Raw genomic sequence first — 24,364 nt, forward strand, 5'->3', positions numbered from 1 at the left:
AAATCACCTTTTAACTCAACATCAATTCAAGAGTTACATTCAAATTACCAGTCAGACCGAAGTCTGTGGAAGCCCACGATACAAAAAAAACTAAGTCACTGACTCTCTCTGACATGTCCAGTAAGCTCTAAAAGCACTACCATTACAGCTTCCTCTGCCAGTACCTCAATTACCTCCACACCGGTGCACCAGCACATTGACTCTGTACCGGTACCCCATGTATATAGCCTCCACATTGACTCTGTACTGGTACCCCCTGTATATAGCCTCCACATTGACTCTGTACTGGTACACCCTGTATATAGCCTCCACATTGACTCTGTACCGTAACACCCTGTATATAGCCTCCACATTGACTCTGTACTGGTACCCCCTGTATATAGCCTCCACATTGACTCTGTACTGGTACCCCCTGTATATAGCCTCCACATTGACTCTGTACCGTAACACCCTGTATATAGCCTCCACATTGACTCTGTACCGGTACCCCCTGTATATAGCCTCCACATTGACTCTGTACCGGTACCCCCTGTATATAGCCTCCACATTGACTCTGTACCGGTAACCCCCTGTATATAGCCTCCACATTGACTCTGTACCGGTACCCCCTGTATATAGCCTCCACATTGACTCTGTACCGGTACCCCCTGTATATAGCCTCCACATTGACTCTGTACCGGTACCCCCTGTATATAGCCTCCACATTGACTCTGTACCGGTACCCCCTGTATATAGCCTCCACATTGACTCTGTACCGGTACCCCCTGTATATAGCCTCCACATTGACTCTGTACCGGTACCCCCTGTATATAGTCTCCACATTGACTCTGTACCGGTACCCCCTGTATATAGCCTCCACATTGACTCTGTACCGGTACCCCCTGTATATAGCCTCCACATTAACTCTGTACCGGTACCCCCTGTATATAGCTTCCACAGTGACTCTGTACCTGTACCACCTGTATATAGTCTCCACATTAACTCTGTACCGGGACCCCCTGTATATAGCCTCCACATTGACTCTGTACCGGTAACCCCTGTATATAGTCTCCACATTGACTCTGTACCTGTACCACCTGTACATAGTCTCCACATTGACTCTGTACCGGTACCCCCTGTATATAGCCTCCACAGTGACTCTGTACCGGTAACCCCTGTATATAGCCTCCACATTGACTCTGTACCGGTAACCCCTGTATATAGCCTCCACATTGACTCTGTACCGGTACCCCCTGTATATAGTCTCCACATTGACTCTGTACCGGTACCCCCTGTATATAGCCTCCACATTGACTCTGTACCGGTAACCCCTGTATATAGCCTCCACATTGACTCTGTACCAGTACCCCCTGCATATAGCCTCCACATTGACTCTGTACCAGCACCCCATGTATATAGCCTCCACATTGACTCTGTACCAGCACCCCCTGTATATAGCCTCCACATTGACTCTGTACCGGTAACCCCTGTATATAGCCTCCACAGTGCCTCTGTACCAGCACCCCCTGTATATAGCCTCCACATTGACTCTGTACCGGTAACCCCTGTATATAGCCTCCACAGTGACTCTGTACCGGTAACCCCTGTATATAGCCCCGCTATTGTTATTTACTGCTGCTCTTTAATTATTTGTTATTCTTATCTCTTCCCTTTTTTGGGAATTTTCTTAAAACTGCATTGTTGGTTAAAAACTGTAAGGTCTACACCTTTTGTATTCGGCGCATGTGACAAATAACATTTGATTTGATTTTACTTCCTTTTTCCACTACACATGCGCTGATCACTAATCCAAATCTCGGCCAAGACTGGCAGTGTATTGTGTGTGAAAACACAAGTTGAAATCTCAGTCAAACCAAGGCCTACTCTTCCTCTGCTATCTGGTTGTGTTGCTAATAGCGCTTAACATGTTGTCTATTGTTCCCGTAACAAGACATAACAAGGCCATCTAGTGAGTCAGCGCCCTCTCTGTGCCCACCTGCAGTTATGTCGGCGTAGCCACCAGGTGAAATGGGCCTGGCAGCCCAGGCAGTGGGTGGTCTCCTTGTCCTGCAACAAGCGCTCCTCTGCCCACAGCTTCTGCTCAAACTCCAGAGCGTCTGATTTCTGCCATAGAACATCCTTATCCCTGCAGGAGCACACACACACACACACTGTGAATACATGTTTTATGTTTGGATCCAGCATCGAAGTACAAAGGACCCAAAAGATCACAAACACACACACACAGACAGACACCCAAAGACACACACACACACAGACAGACACCCAAAGACACACACACACACAGACAGACACCCAAAGACACACACACACACACAGGTTAAGGCGTCAGCATGCTTCAGTTCCGCTGGCGGCTAGTTCGGCTAGTTGAACCGAACAGGTGTGCTCACATACACCCTTAAAAGACATTCACTTGAAAAACACGGAAAAAGCGGCAATAGCACTGTTTGTCTATTTTGAGACGCCGTAGCCAGCATTCACTTCCTGACAATATTCAGAATTAATCTAAGATAATTTAAGAAATCTGTCATTAACTTTGACGTTTTGGACGAGAAGATCTTAGTCACGTGATTTTACATCTAACTAAGATGTTTGGAACAGTATTTCTCAATGACTAAATGTGCATGAAAACAAGTCGTCTCTCGTTGAATGACAACAAAGACTTTACTGAAGAATCCCTATTGTTGACCAATCACCGATGAAGGGGCGTAGACTTTGGCTACCAACTTCGGCTTGCCTCAAGAAAACACATTGTGTGTCCGAACAATCGGGAAAAAAACGTACGTAAATTCAAAACTAACAAAATCGTCACAAAATGTTGTCATAATATTTGCACAAACTCTTCCGGCTGGGAAGCATGCGGATGCCTTTAGAGCGCAGGACCTGCTGTTAAAAAGAACACAGTTACATCAGTCTGGTTGTTCCCCTCTGATCATCAGGATATTGTCTGCTCAGTTAGGTTTCTTCAGGCATGGTTTCTTTCTAATCAGTGAATCATACATTTGTGTGACTAAACTTAGTGTCCACCTGCTCATGGACTCTCTCTCGAACATCCCTAAGGACTGCGGTTGAAAACGAGCTAAAACCGTCACCTTTACTAAAACGTTGATTAATGTGTACTGTACCTGTAAAAATAAACTCAATAAAGTCAACAAAATCATTATTCATGCTATTCTGGTTATATTGTCCTAATCTAATTTTACATGCACTTCCAACGACCCCCTGTTCTGATGTACTGTACGTCTCTCTGCCAATGAGCAGTTGGAATATAAAAAAATGTAGGAGTAAATTAAGATAAACAGAGAGAGAGAGAGAGAGACACACATAGACACAGACACAGAGAGAGAGAGAGAGACACATAGACATAGACACAGAGAGAGAGAGACACACATAGACACAGACACACAGAGAGAGAGAGAGACACACCCAGACACAGAAAAAGAGAGAAAGAGCGAGAGAGCAATGACTGCCAAAAAAACTGAAAATTCATAAGCAGACGAGAGCTGTCGCTTTCTGTTCTTTCCTCTTAATATCCCCCTCTCGCTGTCTCCCTCCTTAATATCCCCCTCTCACTGTCTCCCTCCTTAATATCCCCCTCTCACTGTCTCCCTCTTAATATCCCCCTCTCGCTGTCTTCCTCCTTAATATTCCCCTCTCACTGTCTCCCTCCTTGATATCCCCCTCTCGCCGTCTTCCTCCTTGATATCCCCCTCTCGCCGTCTTCCTCCTTGATATCCCCCTCTCGCCGTCTCCCTCCTTGATATCCCCCTCTCGCCGTCTTCCTCCTTGATATCCCCCTCTCGCCGTCTTCCTCCTTGATATCCCCCTCTCGCCGTCTTCCTCCTTGATATCCCCCTCTCGCCGTCTTCCTCCTTGATATCCCCCTCTCGCCGTCTTCCTCCTTGATATCCCCCTCTCGCCGTCTTCCTCCTTGATATCCCCCTCTCGCCGTCTTCCTCCTTGATATCCCCCTCTCGCCGTCTTCCTCCTTGATATCCCCCTCTCGCCGTCTCCCTCTTAATATCCCCCTCTCGCTGTCTTCCTCCTTGATATCCCCCTCTCGCTGTCTTCCTCCTTGATATCCCCCTCTCGCTGTCTTCCTCCTTGATATCCCCCTCTCGCTGTCTTCCTCCTTGATATCCCCCTCTCGCTGTCTCCCTCTTAATATCCCCCTCTCGCTGTCTTCCTCCTTGATATCCCCCTCTCGCTGTCTTCCTCCTTGATATCCCCCTCTCGCTGTCTTCCTCCTTGATATCCCCCTCTCGCTGTCTTCCTCCTTGATATCCCCCTCTCGCTGTCTCCCTCCTTGATATCCCCCTCCCGCCGTCTTCCTCCTTGATATCCCCCTCTCGCCGTCTTCCTCCTTGATATCCCCCTCTCGCCGTCTTCCTCCTTGATATCCCCCTCTCGCCGTCTTCCTCCTTGATATCCCCCTCTCGCCGTCTTCCTCCTTGATATCCCCCTCTCGCCGTCTTCCTCCTTGATATCCCCCTCTCGCCGTCTCCCTCTTAATATCCCCCTCTCGCCGTCTTCCTCCTTGATATCCCCCTCTCGCCGTCTTCCTCCTTGATATCCCCCTCTCGCCGTCTTCCTCCTTGATATCCCCCTCTCGCTGTCTTCCTCCTTGATATCCCCCTCTCGCTGTCTCCCTCTTAATATCCCCCTCTCGCTGTCTTCCTCCTTGATATCCCCCTCTCGCTGTCTTCCTCCTTGATATCCCCCTCTCGCTGTCTTCCTCCTTGATATCCCCCTCTCGCTGTCTTCCTCCTTGATATCCCCTTCTCGCTGTCTCCCTCCTTGATATCCCCCTCTCGCCGTCTTCCTCCTTGATATCCCCCTCTCGCTGTCTCCCTCTTAATATCCCCCTCTCGCTGTCTTCCTCCTTGATATCCCCCTCGCTGTCTTCCTCCTTGATATCCCCCTCTCGCTGTCTTCCTCCTTGATATCCCCCTCTCGCTGTCTTCCTCCTTGATATCCCCCTCTCGCTGTCTTCCTCCTTGATATCCCCCTCTCGCTGTCTCCCTCCTTGATATCCCCCTCTCGCCTTCTCCCTCCTTGATATCCCCCTCTCGCCGTCTTCCTCCTTGATATCCCCCTCTCGCCGTCTTCCTCCTTGATATCCCCCTCTCGCTGTCTCCCTCTTAATATCCCCCTCTCGCTGTCTTCCTCCTTGATATCCCCCTCGCTGTCTTCCTCCTTGATATCCCCCTCTCGCTGTCTTCCTCCTTGATATCCCCCTCTCGCTGTCTTCCTCCTTGATATCCCCCTCTCGCTGTCTTCCTCCTTGATATCCCCCTCTCGCTTTCTCCCTCCTTGATATCTTGGGACTCTTTCTGAATTCCGAATGGACAACTCCTAGGCAAAGATCTGAAAGGATCGGATATGTATAAGATATATAGCAATGATTGTATATTGCCCTCTAGGAGTCTAGATGCCCATTTTTCCAAATTGGATACACCTAACCGATCATTTCACAACTACAGAAGTGCCTAGAGGTTGATTTGGAATTCAGAAGCGGTCTCTCTTTGTCTCCAAACAACTTTTTTCACCCTCCACCCTTAATATCCCCCTCTCGCCGTCTTCCTCCTTGATATCCCCCTCTCGCCGTCTTCCTCCTTGATATCCCCCTCTCGCTGTCTTCCTCCTTGATATCCCCCTCTCGCTGTCTTCCTCCTTGATATCCCCCTCTCGCTGTCTTCCTCCTTGATATCCCCCTCTCGCTGTCTTCCTCCTTGATATCCCCCTCTCGCTGTCTCCCTCCTTGATATCCCCCTCTCGCCGTCTTCCTCCTTGATATCCCCCTCTCGCTGTCTCCCTCTTAATATCCCCCTCTCGCTGTCTTCCTCCTTGATATCCCCCTCGCTGTCTTCCTCCTTGATATCCCCCTCTCGCTGTCTTCCTCCTTGATATCCCCCTCTCGCTGTCTTCCTCCTTGATATCCCCCTCTCGCTGTCTTCCTCCTTGATATCCCCCTCTCGCTGTCTCCCTCCTTGATATCCCCCTCTCGCCTTCTCCCTCCTTGATATCCCCCTCTCGCCGTCTTCCTCCTTGATATCCCCCTCTCGCCGTCTTCCTCCTTGATATCCCCCTCTCGCTGTCTCCCTCTTAATATCCCCCTCTCGCTGTCTTCCTCCTTGATATCCCCCTCGCTGTCTTCCTCCTTGATATCCCCCTCTCGCTGTCTTCCTCCTTGATATCCCCCTCTCGCTGTCTTCCTCCTTGATATCCCCCTCTCGCTGTCTTCCTCCTTGATATCCCCCTCTCGCTTTCTCCCTCCTTGATATCTTGGGACTCTTTCTGAATTCCGAATGGACAACTCCTAGGCAAAGATCTGAAAGGATCGGATATGTATAAGATATATAGCAATGATTGTATATTGCCCTCTAGGAGTCTAGATGCCCATTTTTCCAAATTGGATACACCTAACCGATCATTTCACAACTACAGAAGTGCCTAGAGGTTTCATTTGGAATTCAGAAGCGGTCTCTCTTTGTCTCCAAACAACTTTTTTCACCCTCCACCCTTGTCTCCACCCTCCACCCACCCTCCTTTCACCTTTTTTCACCCTCCTCTGTGTCACTCACCTACATCCTGGTCCTCAATCCACCTCTTTTCCATTCCTTCCCTCCTTCCTTTTTGTCAGATCCCTCCCTCCCTCCTTTTTGTCAGATCCTTCTCTCCCTCATTTTCGTCAGATCCTTCTGTCCCCCATTTTCATCAGATCCCTCCCTCCCTCCTTTTTGTCAGATCCTTCTCTCCCTCATTTTCGTCAGATCCTTCTGTCCCTCATTTTCATCAGATCCCTCCCTCCCTCCTTTTTGTCAGATCCTTCTCTCCCTCATTTTCGTCAGATCCTTCTGTCAGATTCCTCTCTACTTCCTTTTCATCAGATCCCTCTCTACTTCCTTTTCATCAGATCCCTCCCTCCCTCCTTTTCATCAGATCCCTCTCTCCCTCCTTTTTGTCAGATTCCTCTCTCCCTCCTTTTCATCAGATTCCTCTCTACTTCCTTTTCATCAGATCCCTCTCTACTTCCTTTTCATCAGATTCCTCTCTCCCTCCTTTTCATCAGATCCCTCTCTCCCTCCTTTTCATCAGATCCCTCTCTCCCTCCTTTTCGTCAGATCCCTCTCTACTTCCTTTTCATCAGATCCCTCCCTCCTCCTTTTCATCAGATCCCTCTCTCCCTCCTTTTCATCAGATCACTCCCTCCCTCCTTTTCATCAGATCCCTCTCTCCCTCCTTTTCGTCAGATCCCTCTCTACTTCCTTTTCATCAGATCCCTCCCTCCTCCTTTTCATCAGATCCCTCTCTCCCTCCTTTTCATCAGATCCCTCTCTCCCTCCTTTTCGTCAGATGAGACTGTCAGTGGTGAGATGGCATTACAAAGACCCACACTGTGCTCGCTATGGGAGAGCATCCCCACAGGACTCAGCCAAGAGGGTAGCACCAGACCTTGCTATCTGATCACCCAAACGAAGGCAGAAAACAACAACACCCTTTCCAGTTTCTAAACAAAAGCCTGTCTTAGATCTACAGATCAAAGACTCAGCTGTCGCTTTGTCTTTCTATTCCGGCGCTCAGGATAGTGCAGAGGGACTAGGTCGTACTTGATAAGTTCGATGAGGCGCTCCTCCAGGGTGCTCTTGGTTCGGTATAGGTCGTCGATCTCTGCGGTCGTACTAAGGTAATGACTACGCTTGTCCACCTCGGCCTGCTCCAGTTTCTGCTTTAGCTCCTCACACACCGCCTGAACCGTTGAGAGAGCCTCCTCAGCACTAAATGACAGAGAGATAAGGGAGAGAAAAATATTAACCATTACATGGTGTTGACTGTATCAAATCAAATCAAAGTTTATTTGTCACGTGCGCCGAATACAGTGAAATGCTTACTTACAGGCTCTAACCAATAGTGCAAAAAAGGTATTAGGTGAACAATAGATGAGTAAAGAAATAAAACAACAGTAAAAAGACAGGCTATATACAGTAGCGAGGCTATAAAAGTAGCGAGGCTGCATACAGACACCGGTTAGTCAGGCTGATTGAGGTAGTATGTACATGTAGATATGGTTAAAGTGACTATGCATATATGATGAACAGAGAGTAGCAGTAGCGTAAAGAGGGGTTGGCGGGTGGCGGGACACAATGCAGATAGCCCGGTTGGTGGTTGGTCGGGCACTGGTTGGTCGGGCCAATTGAGGTAATATGTACATATGTACATTAATGTATAGTTAAAGTGACTGTGCATATATGATAAACAGAGAGTAGCAGCAGCGTAAAAGAGGGGTTGGGGGGGCACACAATGCAAATAGTCCAGGTAGCCATTTGATTACCTGTTCAGGAGTCTTATGGCTTGGGGGTAAAAACTGAAGTAAAAACTACCTCAGCCTTTTTGTCCTAGACTTGGCACTCCGGTACCGCTTGCCATGCAGTAGTAGAGAGAACAGTCTATGATGGGGTGGCTGGGGTCTTTGACAATTTTTAGGGCCTTCCTCTGACACCGCCTGGTGTAGAGGTCCTGGATGGCAGGCAGCAAAGCCCCAGTGATGTACTGGGCTGTACGCACTACCATCTGTAGTGCCTTGCAGTCGGAGGCCGAGTAATTGCCGTACCAGGCAGTGATGCAACCAGTCAGGATGCTCTCGATGTTGCAGCTGTAGAACCTTTTGAGGATCAATGGACCCATGCCAAATCTTTTTAGTTTCCTGAGGGGGAATAGGCTTTGTCGTGCCAGCTTCATGACTGTCTTGGTGTGTTTGGACCATTCTAGTTTGTTGGTGATGTGGACACCAAGGAACTTGAAGCTCTCAACCTGCTCCACTACAGCCCCGTCGATGAGAATGGGGGCGTACTCGGCCCTCCTTTTCCTGTAGTCCACAATCATCTCCTTAGTCTTGGTTACGTTGAGGGATAGGTTGTTATTCTGGCACCACCCAGCCAGGTCTCTGACCTCCTCCCTATAGGCTGTCTCGTCGTTGTCGGTGATCAGAACTACCACTTTTATGTCGTCTGCAAACTTAATGATGGTGTTGGAGTTGTGCCTGGCCATGCAGTCGTGGGTGAACAGGGAGTACAGGAGGGGACTGAGCACGCACCCCTGGGGGGGCTCCGATGTTGAGGATCAGCGTAGCAGATGTGTTGTTACCTACCCTTACCACCTGGGGGCGGCCCGTCAGGAAGTCCAGGATCCAGTTGCAGAGGGAGGTGTTTAGTCCCAGGATCCTTAGCTTAGTGATGAGCTTTGAGGGTACTATGGTGTTGAACGCTGAGCTGTAGTCAATGAATAGCATTCTCACATAGGTGTTCCTCTTGTCCAGGTGGGAAAGGGCAGTGTGGAGTGCAATAGAGACTGCATCATCTGTGGATCTGTTTGGGCGGTATGCAAATTGGAGTGGGTCTAGGGTTTCTGGGATAATGGTGTTGATGTGAGCCATTACCAGCCTTTCAAAGCACTTCATGGCTACGGATGTGAGTGCTACGGGTCTGTAGTCATTTAGGCAGGTTGCCTTTGTGTTTTTGGGCACAGGGACTATGGTGGTCTGCTTGAAACATGTTGGTATTACAGACTCAATCAGGGACATAATCTTTGACTCATGCACTTACATAAGAGAATAGCAGACAGAATTGTCTTGTCCATTCTGTACGATGCGTTTAAAAATATCTTAAGACGGGCTACTTAGCTCATCTAAATGGAAAGGTTGTTTTCTGTGTGGGGTATAATAGGTAAATGCCGGGGTTATAGCCTTACCTGGTGACAGAGGCTCTTAGGTGCTGAATCTCTCCCTCACTCTGACAAATGGCTGCTTCGGACTTTGTGATGTGAGCATCCTTCTCTCCAATCAGCCGTGAGTACTCCTCATTCACCCCCTTCATCAAACATAATCATAACATGCAGTAGTTATAAAAATACAACCAACAAGCTTTCAGAAACAGGTGTTTGATCGGTTGATAAATTAATACAGACCAAGGATTAAGAAGTCTACAGAGGAGCGATGCTTTGTAAACGAACAGCCTATCTCTCTCCTTCACTCAGATTATCATAGCACAGTACAGGCAGATTAATTACAACGTGTCACATCCTCTCTAGGGAAGGACAGGAAGGAGATTAAGACCACTCTGCTCTCTGTTTTATCATACTCGGCTGATGAACACCGAACTCTAATCTGTGTCGTATTAATTAACCCGGTCAGGTGTGTACAGGCCTGCTCTTCTTTCATATTCATTTCTTTGCCCTCCGTCATATTTATTCCTAGGCATCTCTAATGAAAACGTAAAAACGTACGCCAGAGCAGACAGGCTGGAAGTGTACACATCTGACTTTGTCATCCACCCAATTATATGATCATCTTACGAATTCTTATCACTGATTCTTTGCTTTCAGCTATTTCAATGTCGGCTATTTCAATTGGGTCTAAAGATAGTGCTGAACAGACATGCCATTTAGCCAATAATTGTTTTCTCTACCAGTGTTTCCCAAAGTGTTTTACTGTATGTATCTTGATTGTGATTTATTAGGATCCCCATGGTGACGCCAAATGGCGACAGCTAGTCTTACTGGGTTCCGACATATAACGAAATATACATTACAGAGAAAAGACATGACAGACAAAAGACATTACAGAGAAAATACATTACAAAACAAGGGATTGAAGACTGTGTCTGTTATATTGTACTCTTGTCATACTGTGCATGCGGAAAGTATTCAGACCCTTTGACTTTTTCCACATTTTGTTATGTTACAGCCTTATTCTAAAATTGATTAAATAAGAAAAAAATCATCACAATACCCCATATTGACAAAGCGAAAACAGGTTAAGATTTTTTTGCAAATGGATTACAAATAAAAAACAGAAATACCTTCCTTCTATACATAAGTATTCAGACCCTTTGCTACGAGATTCGAAATTGAGCTCAGGTGCATCCTGTTTCCATTGATCATTCTTGAGATGTTTCTACAACTTGATTGGAGTCCACCTGTGGTAAATTCAATTGATTGGACATGATTTGGAAAGGCACACACCTGTCTATATAAGGTCCCACAGTTGATAGTGCATGTCAGAGCAAAAACCAAGCCATGAGGTCGAAGGAATTGTCCGTAGAGACAGGATTGTGTCGAGGCACAGATCTGGGGAAGAATAACAAAAAATGGCTGCAGCATTGAAGGTCCTCAAGAACACAGTGGCCTCCATCATTCTTAAATGGAAGAAGTTTGGAACCACGAAGACTCTTCCTAGAGCTGCCTGCCTGGCCAAACTGAGCAATCGAGGGAGAAGGGCCTTGGTCAGGGAGGTGACCAAGAACCCGATGGTCACTCTGACAGAGCTCCAGAGTTCCTCTGTGGAGATGGGAGAACCTTCCAGAAGGACAACCATCTCTGGAGCATTTCACCAATCAGGCCTTTATGGTAGAGTGGCAGACAGAAGCCACTCCTCAGTAAAAGGCACATGACAGCCCACTTGGAGATTGCCAAAAGGCACCTAAAGACTCTCAGACCACGAGAAACAAGATTCTCTGGTCTGAGGAAACTAAGATTTAACTCTTTGGCCTGAATGCCAAGCGTCACGTCTGGAGGAAACCTGGCACCATCCCTACAGTGAAGCATGGTGGTGGCAGCATCATGCTATGGGGATGTTTTCAGCGGCTGGGACCGTGAGACTAGTCAGAATCGAGGGAAAGATTCACGGAGCAAAGTACAGAGAGATCCTTGATGAAAACCTGCTCCAGAGCGCTCAGGACCTCAGACTGGGGCGAAGGTTCACCTTCCAACAGAACAACAACCCTAAGCACACAGCCAAGACAACACAGGAGTGGCTTCAGGACAAGTCTCTGAATGTCCTTGAGTGGCCCACCCAGAGCCTGGACATGAACCAGGTCGAACATCGCTGGAGAGACCTGAAAATAGCTGTGCAGTGATGCTCCCCATTCAACCTGGAGCATGATCTGCAGAGAAGAATGGGAGAAACTCCCCAAATACAGGTGTGCCAAGCTCGTAGCGTCATACCCAAGAAGAATGAAGACTGTAATCGCTGCCAAAGGTGCTTCAACAAAGTACTGAGTAAAGAGTCTGAATACTTATGTAAATGTGATCATTTTTATTAATTTTTTATTGTAAATTTGCAACAATTTATTGAAAACAGTTTTTGCTTTGTCATTATGGGGTATTGTGTGTAGATTGATGAAGAAGAAAAAACAATTTAATATATTTTAGAATAAGGTTGTATTGTAACAAAATTTGGAAAAAGTCAAGGGGTCTGAATACTTTCCGAATGCACTGTATGTGAATAATGTGAAGAGGTGAAGATACAGACCTCTAACTCTGAGACTTTGGCCTCCAGACCGGACACCTTCTCCTGCTCTTTTGGCAGCTGGACTCTCAGTTTCCCCAGCTCATCATTCACACTCTGGATAGATAGAGTAAAACACACAGGTATTCTAATGGAGAGTAAAACACACAGGCGTTCTAATGGAGAGTAAAACACACAGTTATTCTAATGGAGAGTAAAACACACAGGTGTTCTAATGGAGAGTAAAACACACAGGTGTTCTAATGGAGAGTAAAACACACAGTTATTCTAATGGAGAGTAAAACACACAGGTGTTCTAATGGAGAGTAAAACACACAGGTGTTCTAATGGAGAGTAAAACACACAGGTATTCTAATGGAGAGTAAAACACACAGGTGTTCAAATGGAGAGTAAAACACACAGGTGTTCAAATGGAGAGTAAAACACACAGGTGTTCTAATGGAGAGTAAAACACACAGTTATTCTAATGGAGAGTAAAACACACAGGTGTTCTAATGGAGAGTAAAACACACAGGTGTTCTAATGGAGAGTAAAACACACAGGTGTTCTAATGGAGAGTAAAACACACAGGTATTCTAATGGAGAGTAAAACACACAGGTATTCTAATGGAGAGTAAAACACACAGGTATTCTAATGGAGAGTAAAACACACAGGTGTTCTAATGGATAGTAAAACACACAGGTGTTCTAATGGAGAGTAAAACACACAGGTGTTCTAATGGAGAGTAAAACACACAGGTGTTCTAATGGAGAGTAAAACACACAGGTGTTCTAATGGAGAGTAAAACACACAGGTATTCTAATGGAGAGTAAAACACACAGGTGTTCTAATGGAGAGTAAAACACACAGGTGTTCTAATGGAGAGTAAAACACACAGGTGTTCTAATGGAGAGTAAAACACACAGGTGTTCTAATGGAGAGTAAAACACACAGGTGTTCTAATGGAGAGTAAAACACACAGGCGTTCTAATGGAGAGTAAAACACACAGGTGTTCTAATGGAGAGTAAAACACACAGGTGTTCTAATGGTGCCAAGAGGCCATTAACTGTTTTATTAATCACATTGCTCTTAATGCTGCTTTTCGACTAACACCAGTGTTACACTAGTGTATACACCCTTATGATATACTAGGGAAATTGTGTCTCCATAGCTAGGGCTGACAGTGAGGACTTGTGAAGAGCAGAATCAACATCCTCCGCTGGGTGTTAAAGTCCACAGTTAGTCATTGTTATTTAAATGTCAGCTGAAAAGTACCAGTGGGCTGGCTTTGGCCCCAAGTTAGAGCAGGTCCGCCTGAGCCATGGCCCAGTGAGTAACGGGTGCTGACCCATGCAGATGGAAACAGAAAAGTCTGAGACTTTTGGGTAAACACTGGGTGGAAATACACCATAAACTACCCTTTCATGTGCTGCTGTAATGATATGATTTTGCTCCTGTCCGGGATTCCCCCATGGCACACGCTTTTCACAGAACTCCAGTCAAACTCACCTTGATCTGGTTCTGATGATTCATGCTCTCGGAGCTCATCTGGAACTTGACCGCCTCCATCTCCTCCCGACTTGAGTCTTTGAGGCTCCTCACCTGGCCCTCCGCATTCTCCAGCTTCTCCTGGAGCTCCAGCATGGCTGCCGGAAGGTTCTCCATCATCCTCAGCTCCTCTCTCAGGCTGGCGTTCTCCTGGCGAAGGGCGGCCATGCAGGCCTCCTGCCGCTCCACCTCCCTGGACGTCCGCTCCTCTAGCTCCCCTATCCTGCCTGCCTCCCCCGCCCAGCCTTCCTTGGCCTCCTCCCTTTCTGCTGTCAGTCTACATATGGTCATCCCAAGCTCTGCCATCTCTGTATTGGCCCGGTGGAGGCCCTCGCGTGTCTCAACATTCTCTATGGCCAGCCTCTCGTTCTGGGTCTTGAGTGTGGCCAGCTCTCCTCTGGCGAAGGCCACAGAGGAGGCTAATTCTGCCCGGTTGGCTGCCTCCACCTGGTCACGCTCCCTGCTCAGAGCCTCTTCCCTCTCATTGTACTGCAGGAGCTCGGCTACGTGCCTCTGGTTGAGTGCCTCGGTCTGGGCTTTAAGCTGCTCCGTTAGGGTCCTGAGTTCGTCTCTCTGGGCCTCCGTCACCTCCAGCTGGGCCTGGCTCCTCATCCTGTCCTCCGCAGAGGTGTTCAGCTGCAACCTCAGATCCAGCACTTCCGCCTGGAGCCTGGTCACTTCCTTCATGTTCACCTCCAGCTGGCCCTCTACCATGGTCATTTTGGCGGCTATCTCCTGGCTCTCCTTGGCCTGGGCAGAGCTCCTCACTAGCTGGGTTCTCTCCACCGTCTGCTTCTCGGTGGTGACCCTCTCTATCAGCTTTGTCTTTTTGGCGCAGGCCTTTTCTGCATCTGTCTTAGCCTTCTCCAGTGCCCTCCCCCTGGCCTCTAGGGCCTCCACCCTGGCCTGGAGCTCTACACAGCCTTTCTCCTTGTTCTCGAGCTGGGCCTGCCGGTCTTTGAGCTGCTCCTGCAGGCTCGCCTCACTCCTGCGGGACCGACCCAAGCTCTTCTCCAGCTCTCCGATCTGCCCTTGGATGGCCTTCAGCTCATCCTGCATGGAGCTCAGGGCCGCCCTCACCGTGGCCTGCTCCTCCCTCAGGCCTAGGTTCTCCTGCTCCAGCCGTTTGCCGGCGGCATCTGACACCTCGGCAGCCATGGCTGCCCTCTGCAGACTCTCGTCCAAGGCCCGGTTCTCCTCACGCAGCCTCCTGTCCTTCTCATCCACAGTCACTTTGGCGTCGTCCAGCTGGCCCCTCAACTGCTTGTCAGAGGCCCTCAGAGCAGCCACCTCACCCTCAAGGGCTACCCGGCTTTCCGCCAGCTCCTTCTTCAGCTCTTCATTCCTCTTCACTGTGCCCAGCAACTTCCCGTTCAGCTCCATCAGGTTGGTGCACTGGGTCTTGTACTCCTCGATCCTATTGGCTTGCTCCCTAACGCTGGACTCCAGTCCTGAGAGGTTGGCGCTCAGGCCGTCACGCTCTGTGGTCAGGCTATGGCTCTGGACCTCCAGGTGCCGGAGCTTCTGGGTGCTGGAGAGCAGCTCCGCCTCTCTGGTCTTCAACTGCTTCTTCAGGTAGAGGAGTTCCACCTCCAAGGCTTCTTTCAGATTGCCCATTCTTCCCTGGATCTCCTCTTTCTCCTCCTGCGCCCTGTCCCTGGCCTCCTCGGCATGTATCTCCCTTTCTTCCAGAGCACTCTGGAGGTCATGCAGCTGCCTCTGCAGGTTGCTGGCCTCCTTCTCCCTCAAAGTCAATGCCCCCTGCAGCTTGTCAATGGCGTTACACTGCTCCTCTGCACACTCTGCGAACTTAGACTTCTCCTCTGCAGCAGACTTTGACAGCGCCTCCAGCTTGGCCTCATCCTCCTTTGCTGCCACCTCCTTGACCCTTAGCTCATTTGCCAGCTTCTCGGCCTGCCTCCTCCTATCCTCTCCCTCTGCCAGAGCCTCTATCTTCCCCCCCTCTGCCTCCTTCAGTCTGTCCAGCAGCTCGTGGATCTTCTGTGCTGAGTCAAAATAGCTGGTCACCTGCTGGCCCTTCTCATCCAACACGCCGTCCAGCTTGGCCATTAGTTCTACGTTCTTCCCCTCTGCGGCCACCAGCTTCTCCTGGATGTGGTGCTGTTCTGCTTCCCTGGCCCTCTCCCCAGCCCTCAGGGTCTCCAGCTCGCGGGACAAGGCCTCCTCACGCCTCTCCAGGGATTTCAGGGTCCCTTGCATTCCCTGCTGTTCCTCCTGTGCGGTCAGCGAAACGTCCAGCTGCCTCTGGAGCTCCACCACCACGCCTTTGAGCTCAGCACCCTCCTCCCCCATCAGGCGCACCCTGTCCTGGAGCTCCCGCTGTTTCAGCTCTGACTGGTCCAGCTCCAGGCGGAGCTCATCCAACATGCTCACCTCCACGCCTGAAGGCAGCGACTCGTTCAGCTCGCTCAGCATGCCCGGGCCGTACTCAGGACTGCCGGGGAACTCATGAGCGTGCTGGGGCGGAGGTTATTAGAGGAACAGGGTACTAGAGTGAGTACTGCAGACTTGACACATTGTTAAGACTTCACTAGAAATACTGTATGATCTCACAAGATATGACTAGCTCCTTATAGAACCATATTAGTCTCAGTAGAGTAAAAGCTCTGAGGAGCTGTGTCAGTACCTGTGAGTATGTGCTGGCCAGGCTGTTAATGCTGGAGCTGCGACTGGGTGGTTTCCACATGTGGCCAGGTGAGTTGGGCATGCCCAGTGTCCTCCTGGAGATCAGAAAACACACATGTGATGAGGTGACATCACCAAGTGTCTACATTTGATAAATTCCTCAATCCAATGCCCAGCATCTTGAGTATGGGGTACATTTATAAACATAATGACTTTGCGATTGGTTACCTTGCAAAGGTGGGCCAAGACGAGTCAAGGTCATGACCCCTGGAAGCCACGTCAAACTGGATCTCGTTGAGCTCATACAGGTGACTTACGATGTCAACACTGAGGTGGGATTTCAGCAAGGGGCTGCGAGCATAGTACCAGTCACTGCCAGGAGAAGAAGAGAAGCATATAGACAGGGAAATGAGTGGAGAGAGAGGCATAACAACACACGTGCATACATTCACATAGAAATACCTTCACTAACACACTTGGATTGTTCCTTATATTAAATCACTTCGACACGTACAAAAAGTACTTTTTTGGACTAATGGACATGCCTTTTACAAACACACAGGTACATTTCACAAGTACATAGAGCACATAAACGTGGTTCTGTACAACGGGAGAAGTAACTTTTCGAGAAGTGGATTGGTACAAAATGCTGTATCTATACTCAGTCAGACAACGTCTACTCCCCTCCCACTGGACACTGCTTCCAGTGACCTTTGCCAACATAAGACCCGGTACACTGTGTTTACTCACCTGAGGAACAGGGAAACGTTTACAGAAGTAAAACACCACAAGGGAAAAGAGAAATGAAAGGCGCTAACAAGAATAAGGAAGGAAACTTTGTTTACTTGAAACAATCGATTTCAGAATAGTAGTCTGTAACATAAACAAGTCCCTTCATTTAGCCAAACACTATCCCAGACGTGAACCTATGACCTACACACCCATGTTTAACGCCTAAAACTGTTGCTGGAGTGGGGTCAGGGTTGAGATTTGGGGGGAAAAGTGTCTGCTCACTTTGCAGTTCCCAAGTATGATATTTATTTGAGACATGACCCCCTCTTTGCTGCAGGGATTTCAACCAATGACCTTCTGTGAATCCTGTGCTAGGTTGAGTTTTACCTGGTCACCCTTTGGTTCATCAGGCACTGCTGCAGCGTGTCAGCCAGTCGCTGGTGCACTAGGGAGTAACGAATGAAAGCCCTGCCTTTCCCCAGAGAAGTCTTCAGCTGGAAGGGAAAAGTACAGGAACTATTCACAGTGCTGTACAGCAAATATATGTGATAGCTGTTCATCTGCCAATGAGGCCTTAAACTAACGTATGTTTCCTGAATGTGTACATTAAAGGGATAGTTCAAATCAAAGTTCGTCAGACATTTTCATTCCTCAAAAGTGGTCTATAATCAATCATCCATATTAAACGAAATCTGTTGTGTAGATCCTGTTAACAAATATGATTTGTTTTTCATGGCTAGTATCCACTACCCAGCAGAATGCTAAATTCCCCCATGCCCTTATAACTACTTATCAGTGAGACTGACAATTGAATGCATCTATGTTAATTATGCAATGCGTGACAGCTGCATTGTCAGGAGTATTATCCGTTAAATCACACAAGGGAAATATGCGTCAAAGTAGATTCGGTAGATCATTTGTAGATACAGTTAATATGTTCCTTCATTATTTAACATTTGGTGAAACTGTAATGGTATACATAACTTCAGATAGAGGGTACAAAGAAATGGTGACAGTGGTGTTTGCTGTGACCCATAAAAAGGTGGTAAAGAACTCTAAAGATAGAACGTCATTACGTATGAATTACTACTATACATTGTGTAATAACAGTTGACGATCCTTAAAATTGACTTTTAAAAGTGCTGATCTCAATACCTCAGGGATGGATTTGACAAAGCGGATACCATCGTTGGCTCCTTTGATCTTGGCCAGACAGTCGCTGAAATAATCCCAGTAGTCTTTTCTGGTGCCAAGAAATGTTGTCTTCTCCTTCTGGTCAAACTGAAAAGCGTAGATGACGTGTTAGCGACAAATTGTATATGACCTACTGTACAGAGATCTGAACAATGCCATGTTGGTGAGCATAGCAGGTTGGACTTGATTTGACTTGGACTCTGTGCGGCGATTTCCTGGACACAGATTAAACCTAATCCTGGACTGAAAAGCATGTTGCTTAATCTGTGTCTGGTAGGAAAAAAACGGATTGTTCTATAGATTTTTTGATTCATTAACCAGTCCTGGATGTTGCTTTGGGGCCTTGGTCCCGCCTAAAGAAAGGGAAAACAATGTTCATACTATACCACTGTCTATGAACAGTGAGTGACTCACCTGTAGAAGGTACTCCAGTTTGTAGGAGAATTTCTGCAGATTGGGACTATCATCTGTGATTGGCTCCCCATTCTCCCTGTACTCTTTAGTGAGCTCAGCAACAGCATCTGTGGTTCAGAGAGAGGACAAGAGAGAGAGAGAGAGAGAGCGAGATAAATACAGAGGCTGTCACAGAACACAAACGGATGTAAACAGATGTTTTTTCTCTATTTTTACTATGTTCTACATTGTAGAATAATAGTGAAGACATAAAAGCTATGAAATAGCACATATGTGTCGGCCTCCCGGGTGAAATAGCACATATGTAATCATGTAGCAACCAAAAAAGTGTTACACATATCAAAATATATTTTATATTTGAGATTCTTCAAAGTAGCCACCCTTTGCCTTAATGACAGCTTTGCACACTCTTGGCATTCTCTCAACCAGCTTCCAACAGTCCTGAAGGAGTTCCCACATATGCTGTGCACTTGTTGGCTGCTTTTCCTTCACTCTGTGGTCCAACTCATCCCAAACCATCTCAATTGGGTTGAGGTCGGGTGATTGCGGAGGCCAGGTCATCTGATGCAGCACAGCTGTTCTTGCCATAATATGGACTTGGTCTTTTACCAAATAGGGCTATCTTCTGTATACACCGCTATCTTGTCACAACACAACCGATTGGTTCAAATGCATTAAGGAAAGAAATTCCACAAATTCACTTTTAACAAGGCACACCTGTCATGAAACTGGTTGAGAGAATGCCAAGAGTGTGCAAAGCTGTCATCAAGGCAAAGGGTGGCTACTTTGAAGAATCTCAAATATAAAATATATTTTGATTTGTTTAACACTTTTTTGGTTACTACATGATTCCATATGTGTTATTTCATAGTTTTGATGTCTACACTATTATTGTAGAATGTAGAAAATAGTAAACATAAAGAAAAACCCTAGAATGAGTAGGTGTGTCCAATCCTTTGACTGGTACTGTACATCGACATTACACGAGCATTCCCCTCACTCATACACAGCTGACAGGAACTGAGTTTCTACTACACAAGCTTTACCTGTTGAGAGAAACACATTACTGTGATCGTCCCTGACCTGGTAGCCTCTTTCTCCTGAACTAAATGGGAAAAAACGTAAATCGATCTAGGCCAATAGGCACAGTATCTGTGGAACGTTTTGGGTTGGCACAGAAACCCTGAAATTTCTAGAAACCATTACAATGCACCAAACATAGAGTACACACAGTCAGATGTAATATCCTCACAGTGCCCTGGATACATTTCAATGGTTTCCAGGTCATATACAGGTCAAAACAGATGGAGTCAAAAGCCCAGTATATCCACCCAGGCATGTCTCCCCAACCTCTACCCACAACCTCTAACTCCACACAGACGACCCCTTCCTCACACATCTCAGCTCAGTACAATTACCCACTTGCCTCTCATCCAGCGTAAAAACAGGAAAGACACCTGTGACGGGTGCACCCTGAGGCTAAGCACCCCCTCTCTCTCTCGCTGCATGCTGACAGGGCCTCTCTGTCGCCCCAGCCACACCCTGGGGGGTACACCCCGGGGACTGGGGGAGAGGGTCGGCTCCATGATGTCGTCCCAATGAGGAGACCGGACAACCAATGTGTGGAAAGAAATGCTGTCAGGCTTGAAGCCGAGGCCAAACCAGTTACATCTAGGCCAACCCTTCTGTCACTTTCTCTACCTCTGTGATCCTACTCTCTTTCTGTCTTTCTCTCTCTCCCTCTCTGACTCTCGATGTCAGGCGACAGTGGCGGTCTACCCCTGTAACTATCACACAGGCCCGCACGCACTGGTTGTTACAAAGGGACCGACACGCGAGAAGTCACACGCACACAAAAACACACAATGGCAGTGTACCATGCAGATCTCTGATAATCCTCTGAAGCTGGCTCTCCCCCACACCGCCGGCCATGGTCCGACTGGCTCTATGGCAACCAGGTCACGGGGTGATAAACAGTCTGCTGAATCAGAGAATCAGATGGACAGTCAGGAACAAAAGACAAGCATGTACTGACACACACGCACGCAGTGGGCGGACTGGGACCAAAAATCTACCCCCATTATTAGCTACATAATGATCATTTAGACAAGTTAGACAATCCGACTGGGCTACAAATGGATCAGCCCAACATCTCAGTACTACATCCCTTTCACATTCTGTCTGTCATTCACTCACTATATCACACACACACACACACATGCATGCAAACACACACATACAGTCAAACACACACATACACTTTCATTACACATTTCTAAGCACCGCTGGAGACCATGCTGTGTTTCCCAACTTGTGGTTTGAACTCCACCTACCTTCGTCGTGGCTAAAAATTTGAAATATTTGATACTGGTACATAAGCCTGTGAGCTCAGTGTTACCTCAAGACAAGTCTGAGAAAGAAATAGATGAGCTTTCTATGAGTTCCACAGGGATCTCACTTTTAGAATATGGTGTTCTTGGATTCTGAATATGGTGTTCTTGGATTCTGAATATGGTGTTCTTGGCTGTCTGGTTGCATGGAGATCACCCTCTGCGGGGTCAGAACAAACAGATGCATCTGGTTTTCATGGGAAATGGAAAGAGATCCTGTGACACAACTACCACATTTGGACGTTAACAACAAAGATTGTGCGCAGGCGCCGGAAAGAGATGGCTGCCTCGCTTCGCGTTCCTTGGAAAATATGCAGTATTTTGTTTTTTTACGTGTTATTTCTTACATCGGTACCCCGGGTAATCTTAGGTTTCATTACATACAGTCGGGAGGAACTACTGAATATACGATTAATGTCAACTCATCATCGTTCCTACCAGGAATATGACTTTCCCGAAACGGATCCAGTGTCTTGCCTTCCACACAATACAATGGATCTGATCCCAGCCGGCGACCCTGTGCGTCGCCGAAAAAGGGGAAAACGTGGCGGTCTCGTGGTCAGGCTTCGGAGACGGGCACATCGCGCTCCACTCCCTAGCATACTACTCGCCAATGTCCAGTCTCTTGACAATAAGGTTGATGAAATCCGAGCACGGGTAGCATTCCAGAGAGACATCAGGGATTGCAACGTGCTCTGCTTCACGGAAACATGGCTAACTCAAGGGACGCTAACGGAGTCGGTGCAGCCAGCACAAACAAAAACTCAAACAACAAGCTCCCGCGCTCAGGTCTGTTCAACGCTGGTCCGACCAATCTGAATCCACGCTTCAAGACTGCTTCGATCACGCAGATTGGAATATGTTCCGCATCGCGTCCAACAACAATATTGACGAATATGCTGATTCGGTGAGCGAGTTCATTAGGAAGTGCATTGACGATGTCGTACCCACAGCAACGATAAAAACATTCCCAAACCAGAAACCGTGGATTGACGGCAGCATTCGCGTGAAACTGAAAGCGCGAACCACTGCTTTTAACCAGGGCAAGGTGACCGGAAGCATGACCGAATACAAACAGTGTAGCTATTCTCTCCGCAAGGCAATCAAACAGGCCAAGTCTCAGTACAGAGACAAAATCGAGTCGAAATTCAACAGCTCAGACACAAGAGGTATGTGGCAGGGTCTACAGTCAATCACGGATTACAAAAAGAAAACCAGCCCCGTCGAGGACCAGGATGTCTTGCTCCCAGACAGGCTAAACAACTTTTTTGCCCGCTTTGAGGACAATACAGTGCCACTGACACGGCCCCCTACCAAAACCTGCGGGCTCTCCTTCACTGCAGCCGAGGTGAGTAAAACATTTAAACGTGTTAACCCTCGCAAGGCTGCAGGCCCAGACGGCATTCCCAGCCGCGTCCTCAGAGCATGCGCAGACCAGCTGGCTGGTGTGTTTACGGACATATTCAATCAATCCTTATCCCAGTCTGCTGTTCCCACATGCTTCAAGAGGGCCACCATTGTTCCTGTTCCCAAGAAAGCTAAGGTAACTGAGCTAAACGACTACCGCCCCGTAGCACTCACTTCCGTCATCATGAAGTGCTTTGAGAGACTAGTCAAGGACCATATCACCTCCACCCTACCGGACACCCTAGACCCACTCCAATTTGCTTACCGACCCAATAGGTCCACAGACGACGCAATCGCAACCACACTGCACACTGCCCTAACCCATCTGGACAAGAGGAATACCCATGTGAGAATGCTGTTCATCGATTACAGCTCAGCATTTAACACCATAGTACCCTCCAAACTCGTCATCAAGCTCGAGACCCTGGGTCTCGACCCCGCCCTGTGCAACTGGGTCCTGGACTTCCTGACGGGCCGCCCCCAGGTGGTGAGGGTAGGTAACAACATCTCCACCCCGCTGATCCTCAACACTGGGGCCCCACAAGGGTGCGTTCTGAGCCCTCTCCTGTACTCCCTGTTCACCCACGACTGCGTGGCCATGCACGCCTCCAACTCAATCATCAAGTTTGCGGATGACACTACAGTGGTAGGCTTGATCACCAACAACGACGAGACGGCCTACAGGGAGGAGGTGAGGGCCCTCGGAGTGTGGTGTCAGGAAAATAACCTCATACTCAACGTCAACAAAACAAAGGAGATGATTGTGGACTTCAGGAAACAGCAGAGGGAGCACCCCCCTATCCACATCGACGGGTCAGTAGTGGAGAAGGTGGAAAGTTTTAAGTTCCTCGGTGTACACATCACGGACAAACTGAACTGGTCCACCCACACAGACAGCGTTGTGAAGAAGGCGCAGCAGCGCCTCTTCAACCTCAGGAGGCTGAAGAAATTCGGCTTGTCACCAAAAGCACTCACAAACTTCTACAGATGCACAATCGAGAGCATCCTGTCGGGCTGTATCACCGCCTGGTACGGCAACTGCTCCGCCCACAACCGTAAGGCTCTCCAGAGGGTAGTGAGGTCTGCAGAACGCATCACCAGGGGCAAACTACCTGCCCTCCAGGACACCTACACCACCCGATGTCACAGGAAGGCCATAAAGATCATCAAGGACAACAACCACCCAAGCCACTGCCTGTTCACCCCGCTATCATCCAGAAGGCGAGGTCAGTACAGGTGCATCAAAGCAGGGACCGAGAGACTGAAAAACAGCTTCTATCTCAAGGCCATCAGACTGTTAAACAGCCACCACTAACATTTAGCGGCCGCTGCCAACATACTGACTCAACTCCAGCCACTTTAAAAATGGGAATTGATGGAAATTATGTAAAAATGTACCACTAGCCACTTTAAGCAATGCCACTTAATACAATGTTTACATACCCTACATTACCCATCTCATATGTATATATACTGTACTCTATATCATCTACTGCATCTTGCCATCTTTATGCAATACATGTACCACTAGCCACTTTAAACTATGCCACTTTATGTTTACATACCCTACAGTACTCATCTCATATGTATATACCGTACTCTATACCATCTACTGCATCTGCCATGCCGTTCTGTACCACCACTCATCCATATATCTTTATGTACATATTCTTTATCCCTTACACTTGTGTGTGTGTGTAAGGTAGTAGTGTGGAATTGTTAGGTTAGATTACTGTTGGTTATTACTG

General features: G+C 47.9%; 1 protein-coding gene across 3 annotated transcripts in view; it reads right to left on the reverse strand.

Moving 5' to 3' along the window:
- The window catches only part of LOC139540443 (FYVE and coiled-coil domain-containing protein 1-like), a 43,230-nt gene that overhangs the window by 13,746 nt on the left and 5,120 nt on the right, over window positions 1-24,364 (reverse strand). The window contains exons 2-13 of one of the 3 annotated variants that reach the window (XM_071344267.1): window positions 21,278-21,369; window positions 20,697-20,800; window positions 18,820-18,926; window positions 18,367-18,492; window positions 17,599-17,705; window positions 16,708-16,851; window positions 16,481-16,574; window positions 13,795-16,311; window positions 12,308-12,400; window positions 9,748-9,866; window positions 7,611-7,778; window positions 1,976-2,125 (exon numbers count right to left, since the gene is read on the reverse strand). In XM_071344267.1, the coding sequence (XP_071200368.1) occupies window positions 1,976-2,125; window positions 7,611-7,778; window positions 9,748-9,866; window positions 12,308-12,400; window positions 13,795-16,311; window positions 16,481-16,574; window positions 16,708-16,851; window positions 17,599-17,705; window positions 18,367-18,492; window positions 18,820-18,926; window positions 20,697-20,751 (3,680 nt within the window). In that variant the 5' untranslated portion in view covers window positions 20,752-20,800; window positions 21,278-21,369. The remainder of the gene's footprint in view (window positions 1-1,975; window positions 2,126-7,610; window positions 7,779-9,747; window positions 9,867-12,307; window positions 12,401-13,794; window positions 16,312-16,480; window positions 16,575-16,707; window positions 16,852-17,598; window positions 17,706-18,366; window positions 18,493-18,819; window positions 18,927-20,696; window positions 20,801-21,277; window positions 21,370-24,364) is intronic. The other 2 variants (XM_071344266.1, XM_071344268.1) reach the window with 2 other exon arrangements.

Source organism: Salvelinus alpinus, chromosome 15 (assembly GCF_045679555.1).
Source record: "Salvelinus alpinus chromosome 15, SLU_Salpinus.1, whole genome shotgun sequence".
Lineage (NCBI taxonomy): Eukaryota > Metazoa > Chordata > Actinopteri > Salmoniformes > Salmonidae > Salvelinus > Salvelinus alpinus.